The sequence below is a fragment of the Suncus etruscus genome, chromosome 10 (assembly GCF_024139225.1).
Source record: "Suncus etruscus isolate mSunEtr1 chromosome 10, mSunEtr1.pri.cur, whole genome shotgun sequence".
Classification (NCBI taxonomy): domain Eukaryota; kingdom Metazoa; phylum Chordata; class Mammalia; order Eulipotyphla; family Soricidae; genus Suncus; species Suncus etruscus.
In genome coordinates this window covers 11671867-11691364 of record NC_064857.1, presented here as the reverse complement: position 1 = coordinate 11691364, position 19498 = coordinate 11671867, and the positions used below count along the sequence as shown (strand labels likewise).

Genomic DNA, 19498 nt, shown 5'->3' with positions numbered 1-19498 from the left:
AAAGCAGTGGTGGGATATTGTGACAAGACTGAATGAAATGAATGCTTCACCCAGAATACTATACCCAGCAAAACTCACTTTCCGGTTTGATGGAAGAATACATGGTTTCACAGACAAAAAACAGCTCAGAAACTTCACAGACACAAAACCAGTCTTAAGAGAAAAACTGAAAGACCTAATCTAAGACAAGACTACCCAAAAGACACACCAAATTTTGAAATAAAGATGGCGTTAAATCCCAGGACAATTCTTTCTCTCAACGTCAATGGACTAAATGCACCAGTTAAGAGACACAGAGTGGCTAAATGGATCAAAAAACTCAATCCAACCTTCTGCTGCCTACAAGAAACGCACCTGAATAGTCAGAACAAACATAGACTCAAAATAAAAGGCTGGAGAAAAGTTATCCAAGCAAACAACACCCATAAAAAAGCTGGAGTGGCCATACTAATATCAGATAATGCAAACTTTATACTCAGGAAGGTTGTAAGGGACAAAGACGGACATTTTATATTAATCAAGGGGTACGTAGAGCAGGAAGAATTCACTCTCCTAAACATATATGCACCGAATGAGGGGCCAGCAAAATATTTAATACAACTGCTGACAAATCTGAAAAATAATATCAACAACAACACAATAATTGTGGGGGACCTAAACACGGCTTTGTCAACACTGGACAGGTCAACCAGACTGAAACCCAACAAGAATATACTAGACCTGAGGAGAGAAATGGAAGAAAGAGGCCTAGTGGATATATATAGGACACTCCATCCCCAGAAACCTGGATACACATTCTTCTCCAATGTACATGGGACATTCTCCAGGATAGACTACATGCTGGCACATAAAACATACCTCCATAAGATCAAGAGGATAGAAATTTTGCAGACTACCTTCGCTGACCACAAGGCTCTGAAATTATTTGTGAACTCCAAAGGGACTCAGAAGAAACACTTTAACACCTGGAAGTTAAACAGCCTCATGCTCAATAACCAGTGGGTCCGAGATGAAATCAAGGAGGAAATAAAAAGGTTCCTGGAAACAAATGACAATAAAGACACAAACTCTCAGAACTTATGGGACACAGCAAAAGCAGTACTGAGAGGAAAATTTATAGCTTTGCAAGCACACATCAGGAAGGAAGAAGGAGCTTACCTGAGTAGCTTAATGACACAGCTAATAGAACTAGAAAATGCTCAACAAAAGGACCCAAGAACAGGAAGACAGAAGGAAATAACAAAGCTGAGAGCAGAAATCAACGAAGTGGAAACTCAAAAAACAATCCGAAAGATCAACGAAAGCAGAAGTTGGTTCTTTGAAAAAATAAACAAGATTGATAGACCACTGGCAAACCTAACAAAGAAAGAGAGAGAGAGAAACTTGATAACTCGTATCAGGAATGAAAAAGGAGAGATCACTACTGATATGACAGAGATTCAAAGGGTAATCAGAAACTACTTTGAAAAACTCTACGCCACTAAAAATGAGAACCTGGAAGAAATGGATAAATTCTTGGACTCTTATAATCTTCCACGGTTGAAGGAAGAGGATGTAGCATATCTAAACACCCCCATCACCATTGATGAAATTAAAACAGTAATCAAATGTCTGCCGAAAAACAAAAGCCCAGGTCCAGATGGATTCACTAATGAATTCTATCAAACTTTCCAAGAGGAACTACTGCCAATCTTGGCAAGACTCTTTCATGAAATTGAACAAACAGAAACACTTCCAAATAGCTTTTATGAAGCCAACATCACCTTGATACCTAAACCAGACAGAGACGCTACCAAAAAAGAAAATTACAGACCAATATCACTGATGAATGCAGATGCAAAGATCCTCAACAAAATCCTGGCAAATAGGATTCAATGCCTCGTTAAGAAGATCATCCACTACGATCAAGTAGGTTTCATCCCAGGAATGCAAGGCTGGTTTAACATCCGTAAATCTATCAACATAATACACAACATCAATAACAAGAAAAATAAAAACCACATGATCATATCAATAGATGCAGAGAAAGCATTTGATAAGGTCCAACACCCATTCTTGATCAAAACTCTCAGCAAGATGGGAATGGAGGGAACCTTTCTCAATATAGTGAAGGCCATCTACCACAAGCCAGTGGCAAATATTATCCTCAATGGAGAAAAACTGAAAGCCTTCCCTCTAAATTCTGGCACAAGACAAGGCTGTCCTCTCTCACCACTCCTATTCAACATAGCACTGGAAGTACTTGCTATAGCGATTAGGCAAGAAAAGGATATCAAGGGAATCCAGATAGGAAAGGAAGAAGTCAAGCTCTCACTGTTTGCAGATGACATGATACTCTACTTAGAAAACCCTAAAGACTCTATCAAAAAGCTTCTAGAAACAATAGACTCATATAGTAAGGTGGCAGGCTACAAAATTAACACACAAAAATCAATGGCCTTTCTATACACCAACAGTAATAAAGAAGAAATGGACATTAAGAAAACAACCCCATTCACAATAGTACCACACAAACTCAAATATCTTGGAATCAACTTGACTAAATATGTGAAGGACCTATACAAAGAAAACTATAAAACTCTGCTCCAAGAAATAAGAGAGGACACACGGAAATGGAAACACATACCCTGCTCATGGATTGGCAGGATTAACATCATCAAAATGTCAATACTCCCCAAGGCATTATACAGATTTAATGCCATCCCTCTAAAGATACCCATGACATTCTTCAAAGAAGTGGATCAGACACTTTTGAAATTCATTTGGAACAATAAACACCCTCGAATAGCTAAAGCAATCATTGGGAAAAAGAATATGGGAGGAATTACTTTTCCCAACTTTAAACTGTACTACAAAGCAACAGTTATCAAAACAGCATGGTATTGGAATAAGGATAGGTCCTCAGATCAGTGGAATAGGCTTGAATACTCAGAAAATGTTCCCCAGAGATACAACCATCTAATTTTTGATAAAGGAGCAGGAAATCCTAAATGGAGCAGGGAAAGCCTCTTCAACAAGTGGTGTTGGCACAATTGGATAGCCACTTGCAAAAAATTAAACTTAGACCCCCAGCTAACATCATGTACAAAGGTAAAATCCAAATGGATTAAAGACCTCGATATCAGCCCCAAAACCATAAGATATATAGAACAGCACATAGGCAAAACACTACAGGACATTACAGGCATCTTCAAGGAGGAAACTGCACTCTCCAAGCAAGTGAAAGCAGAGATTAACAGATGGGAATATATTAAGCTGAGAAGCTTCTGCACCTCAAAGGAAATAGTGCCCAGGATACAAGAGCCACCCACTGAGTGGGAGAAACTATTCACCCAATACCCATCAGATAAGGGGCTAATCTCCAAAATATACAAGGCACTGACAGAACTTTACAAGAAAAAAACATCTAACCCCATCAAAAAATGGGGAGAAGAAATGAACAGACACTTTGACAAAGAAGAAATACGCATGGCCAAAAGACACATGAAAAAATGTTCCACATCACTAATCATCAGGGAGATGCAAATCAAAACAACGATGAGATACCACCTCACACCCCAGAGAATGGCACACATCACAAAGAATGAGAATAAACAGTGTTGGCGGGGATGTGGAGAGAAAGGAACTCTTATCCACTGCTGGTGGGAATGCTGTCTAGTTCAACCTTTATGGAAAGCGATATGGAGATTCCTCCAAAAACTGGAAATCGAGCTCCCATACGATCCAGCTATACCACTCCTAGGAATATACCCTAGGAACACAAAAATACAATACAAAAACCCCTTCCTTACACCTATATTCATTGCAGCTCTATTTACCATAGCAAGACTCTGGAAACAACCAAGATGCCCTTCAACAGATGAATGGCTAAAGAAACTGTGGTACATATACACAATGGAATATTATGCAGCTGTCAGGAGAGATGAAGTCATGAAATTTTCCTATACATGGATGTACATGGAATCTATTATGCTGAGTGAAATAAGTCAGAGAGAGAGAGAAAAACGCAGAATGGTCTCACTCATCTATGGGTTTTAAGAAAAATGAAAGACACCCTTGTAATAATAATTTTCAGACACAAAAGAGAAAAGAGCTGGAAGTTCCAGCTCACCTCAGGAAGCTCACCACAAAGAGTGATGAGTTTAGTTAGAGAAATAACTACATTTTGAACTGTCCTAATATTGAGAATGTATGAGGGAAATGTAGAGCCTGTTTAGGGTACAGGCGGGGGTTGGGTGGGGAGGAGGGTGATTTGGGACTTGGGTGATGGGAATGTTGCACTGGTGATGGGTGGTGTTCCTTTTATGACTGAAACCCAAACACAATCATGTATGTAATCAAGGTGTTTAAATAAAAAAAAAATTAAAAAAAAAAAAAAAAAAAAAAAGATTACATCTAAATATTTATTTAGATCAAACAGTTATTACTTAGTCTTTTCTTTGACTTCAACTTTCAGCACCTCCTCTCCAACCTCAGTGGTTGGGGCCATGCTGATAATGAGTGATTGACGAGTAGATGGCCCTCTAGGTAAAATGGAATTTCTAATTGGCTGGGAGCTTCCCTCTACTATAGTTGAATTTGCGTTATATTTGGGTCTGTCTACTGGTTTCTCTTCGGGTGCTCTTCCTTTATCTTCATTATCTTTTCCTTTATCTTCTCCTCCTTCAGAGTTTTCACTTTTTTTCTGAAAAAGGAATAGACAAATAATTGGTACAGTGATCATAATCAAGGGATTTTTTTTGGAGTATCAAATAACTAAGAATAGACACACAGATTAAGTAGGAACTAAATTAACTTGTAAATCATGACTGCCTTGCATTTGATTCTCATTTGATTTAATTTTCTAAAGAGCAATAGTGAATGTGACAAAAATTTTCTATTTGACTTAAATTGTGAATTTGCAGTTTTTGTCCCTCAATGAATTCTCCTCATGTGCTCAGATTTACTAGACCCAGTGCACAGAGCTCTTTTTATTTGCCTTTTAAATATTTATTTATTTTATGGAGATTAAATTTTAAATATTTATTTTTTAATATAGACTATTACCCAAATGTCATACAAATATTACAGGGAGCATGGATTTACTCCTGCAGAAGCATGTGGGAGAAATTCTCAGAGAAAAATCATATCTCTTCCTTTATATAGTCTTTTCCATTTGTTCCATGGGTTCTCAGCTATAGTTTTAGAATCTTTAGTGAGTGTTATTATTTATAGATATTTTACAGTAAATGAAATTCATTGTATCAATGTTCAAGTTGGGAGCAATACAATGGGAACCATGCATAAGGTTTATATTAATCCATGAGAAGTTGAAAATATCACTTATATAATTTCTTTACCCCCATTTGACTTTTACATTTAAAATTTTCCTTAACATGGTGATACAAATAAAGATTCTAAATTTATACTCTATTTCTAATTTTTATTACTGGCACATTTGTTTTGGGTGTGGTTCCTAGCAACTTTCTGAAAAATCCACAGCCACCCCTCATTTTTGAATTGTACAGTTTTAGAGATGTCAATAAGAAGATTTAGAAGGGGCTGGAGAGATAGCACAGTGGTAGGGCATTTGCCTTGCATACAGAAGGACTGTGGTTCGAATCTCGGCATCCTATAGGTCCCCTGAGCCTGCCAGGTGCGATTTTTTAGCGTAGAGCCAGTAGCCCCTGAGCGCTGATGAGTGTGACCCAAAAAAACAAACAAACAAAACAAAACAAAACAAAATGAAGATTTAGAGAACATGAATTTCTTCTCTCTTACTTAGTATCTGACTCAGAGGTTTATGAGAATCAAAGAATATAAAACAGAAAAGAGGAAAAAATATTTCAGATAATATCTCAGGAAAAGCTTGAAATCATAATACCTGAATAATAGCTTTTGCTCTATCACTGTTTTATCAAAATTCATTGCTCTTGATCTCAGTCTCCATTTATAATCTGAAGGGCTTAAATGAATCTATACAATTGTTTTTAACAATTGTTTTTAACAATTGGATAAAGAATTGATAGGCTCTGGAAAAATGTTTCTTAATGTGATATTACATATAGATATATTTATATGTATACATAAATGTGTGTGCAGTTGATTATGCAAGTTACTTTGTTTTATAAAGCTTCCGCAAAAAGTAGACTAACAAAATTGCAGAGTGAGGTTTGCACCAACTGATCAACAATATATGACTTTATTTTTTATCATATTTATGTATATTTCTTTTGGAGAATACCTTGTTAATATACATGATTGATATATTATATTTAACTCATGGCCAGTAGTACTATAACTCATGCCTGAATGAAGCTTATCTAAGATAGTTTGCTCCATAAAGAACATCACAGCAATTTTTTTTACTTAACACCAATATGGGTATCATTTTAAAAGGATTTTGGTTGAAGAAGCAGCATAAAAATAAGAAAAGCATAACACTAAGTGGAACACGAACAGGTTATATTTTCACAGTGTTACTTTTAAACAAGAAAGTAAAAAATGTGACTTTTAAAGAAAAAAGTAGAAGCTGGGAACATTGGTGATGGAAAAGTATACTGGTGAAGGATAGTGTACATTCTATGACAGAAAATTATGAACTATTTTGTAACCATGGTGCTTAAAGTGATTATAAAATGAAAGTTTAAAAAGTGTCTTTTTAAAAAATAATTTTAATTGAATCACTGATATATACAGCTACAAAATTGTTGATGATTGAGTTTCAGTCTTACAATGTTCAACATCCGTCCGTTCATCACTGTGCATTTCCCACCACTGATGTCCAGTTTCCTTCCTTCTACCCTAGAGCAGCCATTTTTCTTCTCTCACTCTCTTTGTCTCTCTTTTCCTTTAATTGAGAAACTGTGATTTCTAATATTGTTATTTCAGGAGACTCATGCATATCACTTTACCTCCTAAAAGATGTTCTTTTTTAACCTCAACTAAGAGTTGTTCATTAAACAACTCTTCACTTCTCTGTACATTGGTGAAAGAGACACATGAGTAACACAAACGCATTTTTGGAAGGAAACATAAATTTTTGTGAGTAGGAAAATTGCTTCATAGATATAGCTTCTAAAACTATTTGTCAACTCTATTTATCCGTGCATGTACATTAAAACAATCTGTGTTTAAATTCATGAGGGTTAGAGGTTTGAATAATGGTAAGTGTAAAATGGTAATTGTCAGTTAAATTCAAATAATTTTATTGTCTGACATGAAATATTAAGAGTTTCTCCAGGTCAAGTGAGTCAGTTCTTAATTCAGCTACAACGCTTCATTTATTGCCTTATTACCTGAATCGTTTGTTCTCTTTTCAATTTGAGTAGCTTTGCAAGACTTGCTTTGCCTCCTGGGAGAGCTCTAAATATTTTGGGTGTTTCTTGTTTTGGAGGAAAGAGAAAGGCCAATCCTTTCCTTGGAGGGGTTGCCTCTGCAGCTGTACCCTTCTTTTTCAAAAGTACTCTAGGAACAAGAGAGAAAAGTCTATTTATTTTTCTTTTTAATTTTATTTCATTGAAACCATTGTGATTTACAAAGTCCTTCATAGTTGGATGTCAGACATGCAATGAATCAGGGCAAATCCCACCCCCAGTGTCAACCTCCCTCCACCCATGTTCCCAGAGTACATCCTGTACTACCACCATTTTCTTACTGACCTGCCAGTATAACAGACCATTTTATTTTTATTTTTTTAGACTCAAGTATTTTTATTTAGTCTCACAGAATAATTACCCTCAAATCTAACTTTGCTTTTAGCTTACATGCAGTCATAGTAAGGGTTAACATGTCAGGCCCTAGTTCAGTATGCATAAAATCAAAACAATCCTGAGCCTACCTTGCTAATGAGAAACTACTGATAGCAAGAAGCAGCTTCAAAAGTAAAATTATCCCTCTAGAGGTTCTCATCATCGATTTGGGAAATGAATGAGAAAAAGAAGGTGAAACACCCCCTGATTTTATGTAAATATGTACCTAAAATATTATTGTCAACAATATGTAAGCCACTATGATCAAAATAAAAATTATATTAAAAAAAAAGTAAAATTATCATGCCTCACAAATATGTCTTGAATAATTTTCCCCTGTGCCTTTTTTTTGATAAATTAGCCTTATGATTTGTCAAGAAATTGAGTATAAATATTCCACCTTTTGCTTTGAATAAACGGAACAGAACTTGAACCCAACTTGACTCCTTGGCCTCTGTTTCCCATTTGCCGACCTTTCAATGGAACCCAGAAGATTATTTTGTGTCAAGATACATTTGGAGTCTAATATAATATAACTCTAGCACTGTAATGAGAAACTAGGATGACCAACCTATATCTAACAGGCCATTTTGAGTTTAGATTATTATAGTTTGGCACTTAGAAAAAGCTGGAAAGCTGGAAAAGCCCATTAAATTTTTTTTCTCTCAATCGATGAATTGTTCAATAGTTTCTTAAGCTGATCACTGGTATTACAATATAGCTTTTATCATAGATTTTTGTAAAGGCAAGTGAAATATCTGAAAGGAGTTTAATTTTTTTATTGCGTGGACGTTGGGGCCACACCTGTTGATGCTCTGGGTCTGCTCTTGGCTTTGTGTTTGTGAGACTGAAAAGGAATTTTCCTATCTGTACCTTGCTTTTTTCATGAGAAGCTTTTCCGAATCAGGATAATGCACTAGGATTTCTTGGAGGGTTTTTTTCTCTAGAGTTAAAAGATTAGCAAATCCATGTGCCACCACATTGGCAGTTCGGCGGTTTCCTCCTCTTGCTGCTAAAAGGCTGGAAGATAGAAAAGAAATAAAAATAAACTGGCACAAATTAAATTTAAAATTTTTTTTCTTTGCCTTCCCGCCCCTCCCCCCCCCGTTCTTTTGATTCGTCTTTATTTCAGGACTGTGGTTAGTGTTTGGTTGTTGTCTTCATTGCTGTGGTGCTTTTTAGATTTTTTGTTTGCTTGTTCTTTTTGTTTTTGATTTTTCTTGTATTATTTTTAAGGTTTTCTTCCTTTTTCTCTTTCTTTTCTTAAACTGATATATATATATAGTCTCTAGAAGAACTCCTCCCGTTTCTTTGCTTGTTTGAATTTTTGCTCCCCCCTTGGGGGGGGTCACACCCAGCAGCGCTCAGGGGTTATTCCTGGCTCTATGCTCAGAAATCTCTTCTGGCAGGCACGGGGGACCATATGGGATGCCGGGATTCGAACCACTGTCCTTTTGCATGAAAGGCAAATGTCTTACCTCCATGCTATCTTCTTTATTTTTTTTTTTCTTACCTTCAAACAGAACCACATAACTTGAACCATCTTGTTCTGCCTCACAAACTGAGGGGGAAATAATGGAGGGCACCAAGATCAAACAGGCATATAAACATTGAGTAGAAATAAAAAGTGATCAAACTTAAACACCAAATCCAAAGCCAACTATAACAGAATGAATACCCAATCTACCACTGAAGGAACCACTTATACTAGCAGCTAGAGGGGACAAAGGAGGGGCGATATGGGATACATGCTGGGAACAAGGGTGGAGGGCATACCCCTGACTCAATGTCACTATGTACCTGAAATACTACTGTGAATGATTTGTAATCCACTTTGGTCAAAATAAAAATTATTAATAAAAAAGAAAAGAAAAATCATTACTATCAGTTTTATTATCCCCATTAAAATTTCTATAAATACATGGCAAATATTATAACCATTTAGGTTGCTTCAGATCAATATATAGAGGTGAGAGTTCTGGTGAATACCAGAGTCCAGATGGAGTATTAAAAAGAGATAACAAATTTCAACCTATTTTGCATTGCGCAACCACTCCCGCCCCACTATTTCTTGCAGTACATGTAAAGTGGCATAATATTTTGTGAAATGAGACAAAAAGCTTTAAATATTACAAACTCTTGGGAAAACTACTACTATAAAAATTTTAGGGGCTACCTCTGGTGATTTTGGGGTTCACCAGGACAATACTTAGCTGATTGACTCTTGAAAGGGGGCGTGTAGATATCAAGGTTTAGAACTCAGGTCCTCAAACACGTTGGGGTATGTGCTCTACTACCTGAGTTATAGTCTGAGCCCTCATTAATATGTTTCTTGAAAAGTAGGCCAGACAGGTAGCACAGTAAGTAGGGTGATTGCCTTGCACATGCCAACCAAGTTTGATCCCAAGCATATCATATGGATCCCCAAGCCTGCCATGAGTGACTCATGAATGCAGAATACTGCCAGTTTGCCCCCCAAACCAAAAAAAGAATGTACTAAGAGAGAAATAATACCATGGAATAGAAAATTAGATCTTAATAATATTCAATTAAAATTAGAAAAGAGATAAAAAGGAGGAGGGAACCTAATACTAAGTCAGAAATAGGAACTAACATTGGAACTTGTGGCTCAGACCACCCAGGTCACTTTAGCATGAAATTATTCACCCAAGGCAGGAACAGTATTGTTAAAATCAACAATTTTGGCCATTTCAATGTATACTCATTTAGTTGAATGATTTCATATTTTAATTCTTGGTTAAAAAACAAAATGTATTCACTTTTTTGGGCGGTTCTCTTCGAGACAAGCTCTGTCTTGACCTTTATTTTTTTAACATAAAATCTTTATTTAAGCACCATGATTACAAGCATGATTGTAGTTGAGTTTCAGTCATAAACAGAACAACCCCCTTTATCAATGCAACTTTCCAACCACCAATGCTCCTCCCTCTTTCTCACCCCTGCATATATTCAAGACAGGCATTCTACTTGACCTGTCTTTTTAAAAAAGAAATTAATTATATTCTCATGTTCAGTCTTTGTCTTTCTCTGTCTCTTTTTCTCCTTCTCTCCTTAAATTGTTTATTCAACTGCTCTTTTACCCAGCCTCCTGTCAGTTTTCTAACTTCCTTTCTATGAAGTGGAAGTTAATATTTGAAGAACAATGATTGGACAAGACTATTTCATTCACATTTGTGTAGCTTGGAACAGAGGGTGAGACAGTAGTTAGGCAGGACTAGATGCCACTGGGTTCTTAATTTGGACCTAAGAGTGTCTCTTTTTGTGTCAGACTATGATAGCAGAACGGAAATAACATACTTAAATGTCACTTTATTTAGAGATTTCCAAGCCTTAATTAAACTTGCCTCGAGCTTATACTTCTGAAGTGCTTGATGAGTTTTTTTGAACAGAAGAAATAGTTTGTCTGCCAGATGGATTTTGCTCAAACTCTTTCAGCAAAGTTGAAAATAGCATCTTCCCATCCATTCCATCCACAAAATGCTTTCCTAGCAATCTACTGATGAAAAATTTTATTCACTAAGTAGCTTAGTAAGAAGATCACTGAATATCACCAAAAATATATAAAGTTTTTCAAAAAGCACATGCTGGAAGAAAAATAATTGAGATTACTTGTAACTATCCTCAAGTCACAAAACTGGGAACAGAATAATGGCCTAGGAGACAAAGAAATGAGTTCTAATTCTATTTCTATCGCCGCTTCCTGTGAACTGGGCAGCAATTTAAGGATTTTCTTTGTGAAGTCAGTTAATTTTATAAAAACTTATTTAGAAAGATAGCAGAAGTGTGTGTTCAGGAAGCTTCTCCAGAGTGGAAATAAGTAAGCTAAGAAATATTAGGACATGCAAGTAAGATTCAAGAGAGAGCACAGGCTTGAAGAGCAAGCCAAAGATCTTTTGGATTCTCACTTCCGTCGTATAAGAAGTTATTAAGCACTTATCATGGACTCAACTTAGTGAAAGTATGGCAGTAAAAATATTAGTAAATCTTGGTGTCTTGTGGAAAGAGCAGTTATATATATAATTTAATAAGTGTATTTCTGAGTATGTCAAATAATCTTGCTTTTAGAAAACAAGGCTGAAAAATAGAAAACAAGGCTAATTTAATACCTACTATAGATACTTCATTATTTTAAGGGTACATAGGTATTTACGGGCTCCTGATAATTGAATATGAAAAAAGCTCTAATTTCTGTTATGTAACTGTAATATGGAATGAATTTGTTTGAGGAGTTGAATAAGATACAGTGGAACATATATATTGTATAAATAATAAAATGTTATTATAGGAATGGATTAATGGGGCCATGGATGTTATGAAATTCTACAAGCCACCATCTGTAACTTGGAGAAACAGGAGAGCTGGTGGTGTGATTTAGTCCATGTCCAAAGGTCTGAAAAAAAGAAGGTGGAAAATAATGAAACTTCACATATCACTCTAAAAGCCTAAAAAGGTGCTGGTGTCAAAGTGTCAAAAGTGGATGTATTGGCTTAAGCTTTGCAAATGAATTTGAAAAGGGGGATGAATTTATCTTTTACCTTTTTTCTCTACTCAGATATTAAATAGATTGGACAATCCATTCTGCATTAGTGAAATTATTGACCAGAGTCAAAATTCTTGATTCCTTCTTATTCTGTTTTAATTGTTAAATCTTTCCAAGCATACCCAAACATCATATTTTATTATTTTTCAGGTATCATTTAGGTTAATATGTTGACACATGAATATAAACATGATCTTACTAATAAGCCAAAGATGGATAGGTGAATAAAAGTGGCCGTGTGACTACATGAAGATCATATATGTTATATATACATTCAAATAAAGATACATATCTATATGGGATTATAATTTACACATATCCTACTTACATATTAGTTACACATGTGTGTTCAGACACACACTGGAATACTTTATTACTCTTTATCTTGTTGTTCGCATATGTTATGCTTTCCTTTTTTACAGATGAAAGCTTTGAAAAACTCACATCAAGAAAGTTGATCAGCACTATTCTTCATCAACATGTGCTCTTTTCATGTTATTTAAAAGCATACAGGATAGACTGATAGCTGAATGCAGCTGGTGTCTCTAAGTTGGTGTCAGTATACATTTACCATTTTGAAAATCCTAGGCTCTTAAGAAGTGATTCTCCCCAGCCTGTGCTCTGTAGATGGAAAAATTCAACACGTAGGATAGCATATTTATTTCTATCAAAATTAACTAAATATTTTAATTTATTATTTGGACCTCTGAACAGTCAAAATGTTTCCTTTCAAAATATTACTGCTCAAGAGTCAAAGTTATACTGCAGTGGGGTAAGGAACTTGCCTCTCATGTGGCTGACCTAGGATTCATTCTAGGCACCACATATGGTCCCCTGAATCCCACTAGCAGTGACCCCTAAGCACATAACTAGGACTTTGGATACACAATTTGGATGTGGTTAAATGCTCTCCAGACCACCATAATATTACTGCGTGTTGATAATTTGCCTTATCATTCAAGAATCTTATTACTTATAATATAACTATTTTAAAGACAGATAACCCCAGAGATTATACATTTGTGAAGGATCTGGGAAAGTAAACTAAAATCCTCCTAGAAGGATTTACCATTCCAGATGCTGTTAAAGACACAAAAAATCATGTGTCTTGCTTTATCAGTATTTACTTTAATGCAATAGTCTAGAACTAATTCACACTAACTGCAAGATAGGTTTATATATATTTATATAGTGTATCAATATTATATGTGTCAGAAGAAAGGGCTAAAACATACAACTAATCATTTCAAGCTTTTGCAAACGATGTAATACAATTTACCCAGGTTCATTCTTGGGCAGCACATATGGTTTCCTGAGCACTTCCAGATATGATTTCTAGCACCAAATCAGGATCCTTCATCTATCAAGTATGGTTCCCAAACAACAACAACAACAACAGCAACAAAAGCTATAACATAACTGGAGCTATTTAAAGTTGTTTAGAGTATAACCTGTAAACAACCAAAAAACAGGTCTTAGGGCCGGAGTGATAGCATAGTGGTAGGGTGTTTACCTTGCATGCAGATGACCTGGGATGGACAGGGTTTGATCCCTGGCATCCCATATGGTCCCTATAGCCTGTCAGGAATGATTTCTGAGTGCAGAGCCAGGTGTGGCCCCAAAATAAAACAAAACAAACAAAACCCCCAAAAACAGGTCTTAAAGGTTAATAGCAATAGTGTATCCAGAAAGTATTCACATAACTAGAGCAATAGTACAGCAGGTAGGGCGTTTGCCTTGCACATGCAGAAGAGTCTGGGTTCCATCCCCACACTGCAGGTAATCTCTTAAGCATCATTACATCCCTGAGTATTTCATTGTGTTAACGGATCAAAAATGTAAAAAAATGTTGTTTATACAAGTAGAACACTGATGTACTTGTAATGGCCATAAATAGTTTAGTAATATAAACAAGAATAATAAAGCAAAATGGGATAAATACAAATATAAGACTTCATTACTATGAACACCAAGTGATTATATGGGGAACAGAATTGAACTTCCAATGTAATATAATTTATAAAAATATTTATGATGATGCACACTTAAACCTATCTTGTTATAATGCAATATTACTTGAATAAAAATTATACACATATAAAATTATTTCCTCATAATATTTTTCTTATAGTAGAAATAAAAATAATTCTGGATATTGCCAACCACTTAAAGAGTGGTGACATTCAATGCTGAAGAGAGATTAAAACTTTATTTATTTTTTATTTTTTGGGTTTTGGGTCACACCCGGCAGTGCTCAGGGGTTACTTCTGGCTCTACGCTCAGAAATCTCTCCTGGCAGTCTTGGGGGACCATATGGAATGCCGGGATTTGAACCACCTTCCTTCTGCATGCAAGGCAAACACCCCACCTCCATGCCATCTCTTCGGCCCGAGATTAAAACTTTAAACATATATTCTCATTAACAAAATTTTGGACTTTTATAGATCGAGGGCATAAACTTTAATCATGAAGTAAATGTTTTATTATTCATATCTTTATTCTTTCAATGTTTAAGGAATGAATTTTACTATTTGACAACTTTCGTCACTTTGCTAATGATGAATTCTATCTAACAAAACTTTTGCAGGTGAGAAAATATCAAAGGGTTTTCAGGTGTCACCTTGAACTTGATTGTTTGTTCTTTGAAGATTCTTTGAAATTTATAAAATTACTATGCGAGAAACACAGGTTTGGTTGTTTTGAATAATAGTTGTTATATGAAAACAAAAAATAATTAGAAGAAAATCCCATATACATGTATGCATATATTTTATTACATATGGAATTTAAGTTTTACAAATAGGTAGTTTCCAGGCCTCTAACAGGTCTGAATTTCAGAGTTGAATTTGACTTAGTGGATGAAAAAAAACCAATACAAAGTCTAAGTAAGGAGAGGAAGAAAGGAACAATTTGTATACTTTATCTCATGTCTTGACCTCTTCAAGTTCCCTAGAAGACTACTCTGTTATAATACTCTGGTTATAAATTCTTTGTCAAGCGAATTTCCTTTCTAATTTTCCCAATATTACTGTACCTATTAAAAATAAAAAACTTTCCATATTTGTCCCCATTTATTATTTTTTATTAATTCTTCTTTTGCTTTATGTCTTTTAATTTTATTTATATTTATAGCTTTGAGATAGGGGCTCTCCCACCTACATTTTTTTTGCAGAACCATAGAACATGAGTCATCTTGTTCTGCCTCATATTTTTATGTTTTCTTCCAAACTGAGAAGAAAAAAAAAAGTGGATGGGGCTCAGGGGCCAAGTGGTCTCAAGAGCATTGAGTGGAAATAAAAAATGGTCAAACCTAAATACCCAACCCAAAGTCAATGACAATAGAATCAAGAGACCCAAACTACAGCAAGCTATACACAGAAGGAACCTGTTACATTAGCAGTCTAAGGGTGGAGGTATGGGATGCATGCTGGAAATTATGGCAGAGGGAGGTCAACACTGGTGGTGGGAATGGCCCTAACTCACTGTCACTATATGCCTGAAATACAACTGTGTAAGACTTGTAATTCACATTGGTCTCAATAAAAATTAAAAAATAAAAGAAAGAAATTCTTTGTCAGTCAGAGGACTGAAGCTAGAGTAGTGGATAGGGTATTTACTTTGCACATAGCCTACCCAAGTTACATTCCCCAGCATCCCATATGGTTACCTGAGCCCTTCAGGAATGCAAGAGGCAGAAGTAACTTTTGAGCACCACAAATGTGCTGCAAAACCCAAAATAAAATAAAACAAAATAAATACTTTGTCAAGCAAAGTAATATGTGAGCATAAAAATTTCTTTGGAATCAAAATAAGGAATAATATCATTATATTAATGAACATATAAAACCATATAAATTCGATAAGATAGGACCGGAGCGATAGCACAGTAATATGGTGTTTGCCTTGCACAGGGCAATCCTGGGACAGACCCAGGTTAGATTCTGGCATCCCAAACGGTCCCCGAGCCTTCTAGGAGTAACACCTAGCACTTCTGGGTGTGGCCCAATCCCCCCACCCAATATGATATGATAGATTTTTCCAGTATCTATCTATTGTCTTAGACATTGAGGATCCATGGGCTAAAGCCATAGTATATTGGGAAGAACGCTTGCCTTGTATATCATCAACCTGATTTCTATTCCCAATATCCCATATGGCCCCCTGAGTTCTGCCAGGAGTAAACCCTGAGCATACCCGTTTGTTGCTCAAAATTAAACCAAACTGAATCAAACCTAGTCCAAAATTAACAAAACTTTGGTACATCACAGGACACATTCTTAGGTATTATTTTTATTGTTGAAAAAAAGGAGGTTTTTCCTTTATACTCTGTTTTTTTTTTTATATTCTATGTCTTCTGTGTTTTAATTAATTATTTGGCTTCTCATTTTGCCTGAAGATTTTAGAAAAAAACAGGAAAGAAAGCCAGTCTGGTATTTTCAGGTCTGCTTATTAAAATCTTCACTTATTCTCTGCTTTTCCAAAAATGCTTGATTTCAGAGAAAGTTGGATAAAGTCGCATAAGAAGTCCTGAGACAGTCTGAACACATGTTTAAACAGTGCTACTGATATATAAATGTTATTAAAAAACTTGCATGAAATTTCTTTTTTTGTTTGTTTGTTTGTTTGTTTGTTTTGGGCCACACTCGGTAAAGCTCAGGGGTTACTCCTGGCTATCAGCTCAGAAATTGCTCCTAGCTTGGGGGACCCTATGGGATGCCAGGGATCGAACTGAGGTCCATCCTGGGTCAGCCATGTGCAAGACAAATGCCTGACTGCTGTGCTATCGCTCCGGCCCCAAGATTTCTTTCCATTTTTTAATCCTCTAAGTTAAAAACTGCTACACCATCAGAGATGCTATGTACAAAAAGCTGTAATCAAAGGATAAATTATTATTATTATTACTATTACTATTTAGGTTTGGGGGTTCAAGAATTGAAGCTGAATTCGATTCATGCAAGGCAAGTGCCTTAATCTTGTACTCTCAGACAAATATTTATTTTTTACTATTTTTTTTGTTTGTTTTGAGGCCACATCCCATATTGGTCAGGGGTTACTTCTGGCTCTGCATTGAGGTGTCACTCCTAGTGGGCTTTGGAGAACCATATGGGATTGTGGAGATTAGACCCTGGTCTGCCACATGCAAAGCAAATGCCCTGCCTGCAGTACTATTACTCTGATGCTAAATATTATTATTTTTAAGCCCAGGAGTATTCTCAGGTTTGAAGGTAGGAAAAAGTGGATATGAATTATTCTCTCTCTCAAGAGTGATCAGCCTTTTTTTACTCTTTATTCTTCTAGTTCATATACTTGTTCTTTTAAAGTGTGAAGAGGCAGGAGGGGTGGAAGAGGAAGGAGAAATAGTGATTATTAAAAAAAATAGCACAGAGGTGTTTGCCTTGCAAGCAGCCGTTCCAGGACCTAAGGTGGTTGGTTCGAATCCGGTGTCCCATATGGTCCCCCGTGCCTGCCAGGAGCTATTTCTGAGCAGACAGCCAGGAGTAACCTCTGAGCACCGCCGGGTGTGGCCCAAAAACCAAAACCAAAAAAAAAAAAAAAAAAAAAAAAAAAAGACTATGGGATTTACAATAGTCCAAAAGAACTAGAAAGTTACCACTACACCCCCACTTAAAACACTAAGAGATACAACCAAAATATTGCAGAACTTAAATACCTTAGAATAAAGACGAAACTATTTAAAACATAAGGGTTCTACTTATGCCTAGTAATACCTACATTCTGTTCATTAATTTATAAATGATGAAAAAGCAATAACACACAATGAAAAAATGCAGAAGGTAAATGATGACTTTTAAAAATAATTAGTCCTAAAGGAAATGAATTCATTTAGCAAATATTTATTGAGGATCTATTATTTTCTAGGCACTATTTAGATAAACACAAATTTAAACAACCTATTAAAATGCAGAACCAATGAACATAATAAAGGCTGGAGAAAATGGCTTTTCTACTGCTAGTTGGATGGTAAAGTGTTTCTTTTTCTTTCCATTTTTCTGTAGAAAATTCTCTGTCCTTATATTACCAGAGTTAGAGAAATGTTTCAACCTTTTGACCTTGTGATTTCACTTTTGGGAATAAACCTCTTTGAAACAGTTAAAAAGAGAGAAAGTGATTTTATGAAGATAAAGGCAGCAGCACAATTTTTAATAATGAAAACTGACAAAGAGGGCATAAGGGAGAAATACATATTCATGAAAAAAATGAATGTGTATTTATTTTTACATTTACAAAGACAGAATGATAATTAAATTCACTTACTTATCCAATAACTACTTATTAAGTATTTATTTGGGCCAAGCACTGCCCTTAGGGTTGAAGAGCCACCACAGCCCACACCCAGTGTGGTGCCATATGTGGCCACTGAGCTGCATGTTTTCTGCAATACAAGGAAGTGAAGCCTTCTCCAAGTTTTAGACTGGAATATGGAGGGGCTCAATAACAGCTCTTGGGGGTCTCTCATTGAATATTTTTATGCAGACAGCACCATGGGCACAATTTAGTGGTTTACAATGTACAGTTTAGGAGGGGAAGAAAGACAGAAAAAAAGAGGGGGCACCAGGGTTAGGGAGGGAGTGAAGGGATTCCATCTCCAGCACAAGGAGTTAGGGTTAGAGGCTCTCAAACACCTCAGGTTGGAGCCAGTATTAGGGTCCAGAAAGTACCACATTCTCACATTCTCATTGCTTTAGCCAAAGCAATGACAGATCATCTACATTTTTTTTGTTGTTGTTTTGTTTTTGGGTCACTCAGGGGTCACTCCTGGCTCTACACTCAGAAATTGCTCCTGGCAGGCTCGGGGGACCATATGGGATACCGGGATTCGAACCACCATCCTTCTGCATGCAAGGCAAACACCTTAACTGCATGCTATCTCTCCGGCCCACATTTTCAAAAGATCCCCATGGTTGCAGAGAAGAACAGATTGTAGAGGACTTTTATTAGAATGGTGAACTCAGGGGTGGCCTAGTCAGAGATGGAGAGATGAGAAGGTTTGCACAAAAGTGGGGACAATGGCAAATGTGTGTGTGTTTGTTAGAATGAGAAAGAGAGAGAGAAAGAGAGAGAGAGCGAGAGAAAGAGGAGGGTAGTGAGAGTAGAGACAGAAAGGAGAGATAGAAATAGTATGCATCTATTTTTTCTGCTAATAAAAATGTTTTAAATGGTGTATGCCAGAAAAGTAAGGTGTTGC

General features: G+C 36.1%; 1 protein-coding gene across 1 annotated transcript in view; it reads right to left on the bottom strand.

Annotated features, from left to right (window-relative positions):
* Positions 1-4423: 4423 nt before the first annotated feature.
* The window catches only part of CNGB3 (cyclic nucleotide gated channel subunit beta 3), a 152201-nt gene continuing 137126 nt past the window's right edge, over positions 4424-19498 (bottom strand). The window contains exons 17-19 of the mRNA XM_049782420.1: positions 8604-8750; positions 7278-7446; positions 4424-4684 (exon numbers count right to left, since the gene is read on the bottom strand). Coding sequence (XP_049638377.1) covers positions 4424-4684; positions 7278-7446; positions 8604-8750 — 577 coding nt within the window. The remainder of the gene's footprint in view (positions 4685-7277; positions 7447-8603; positions 8751-19498) is intronic.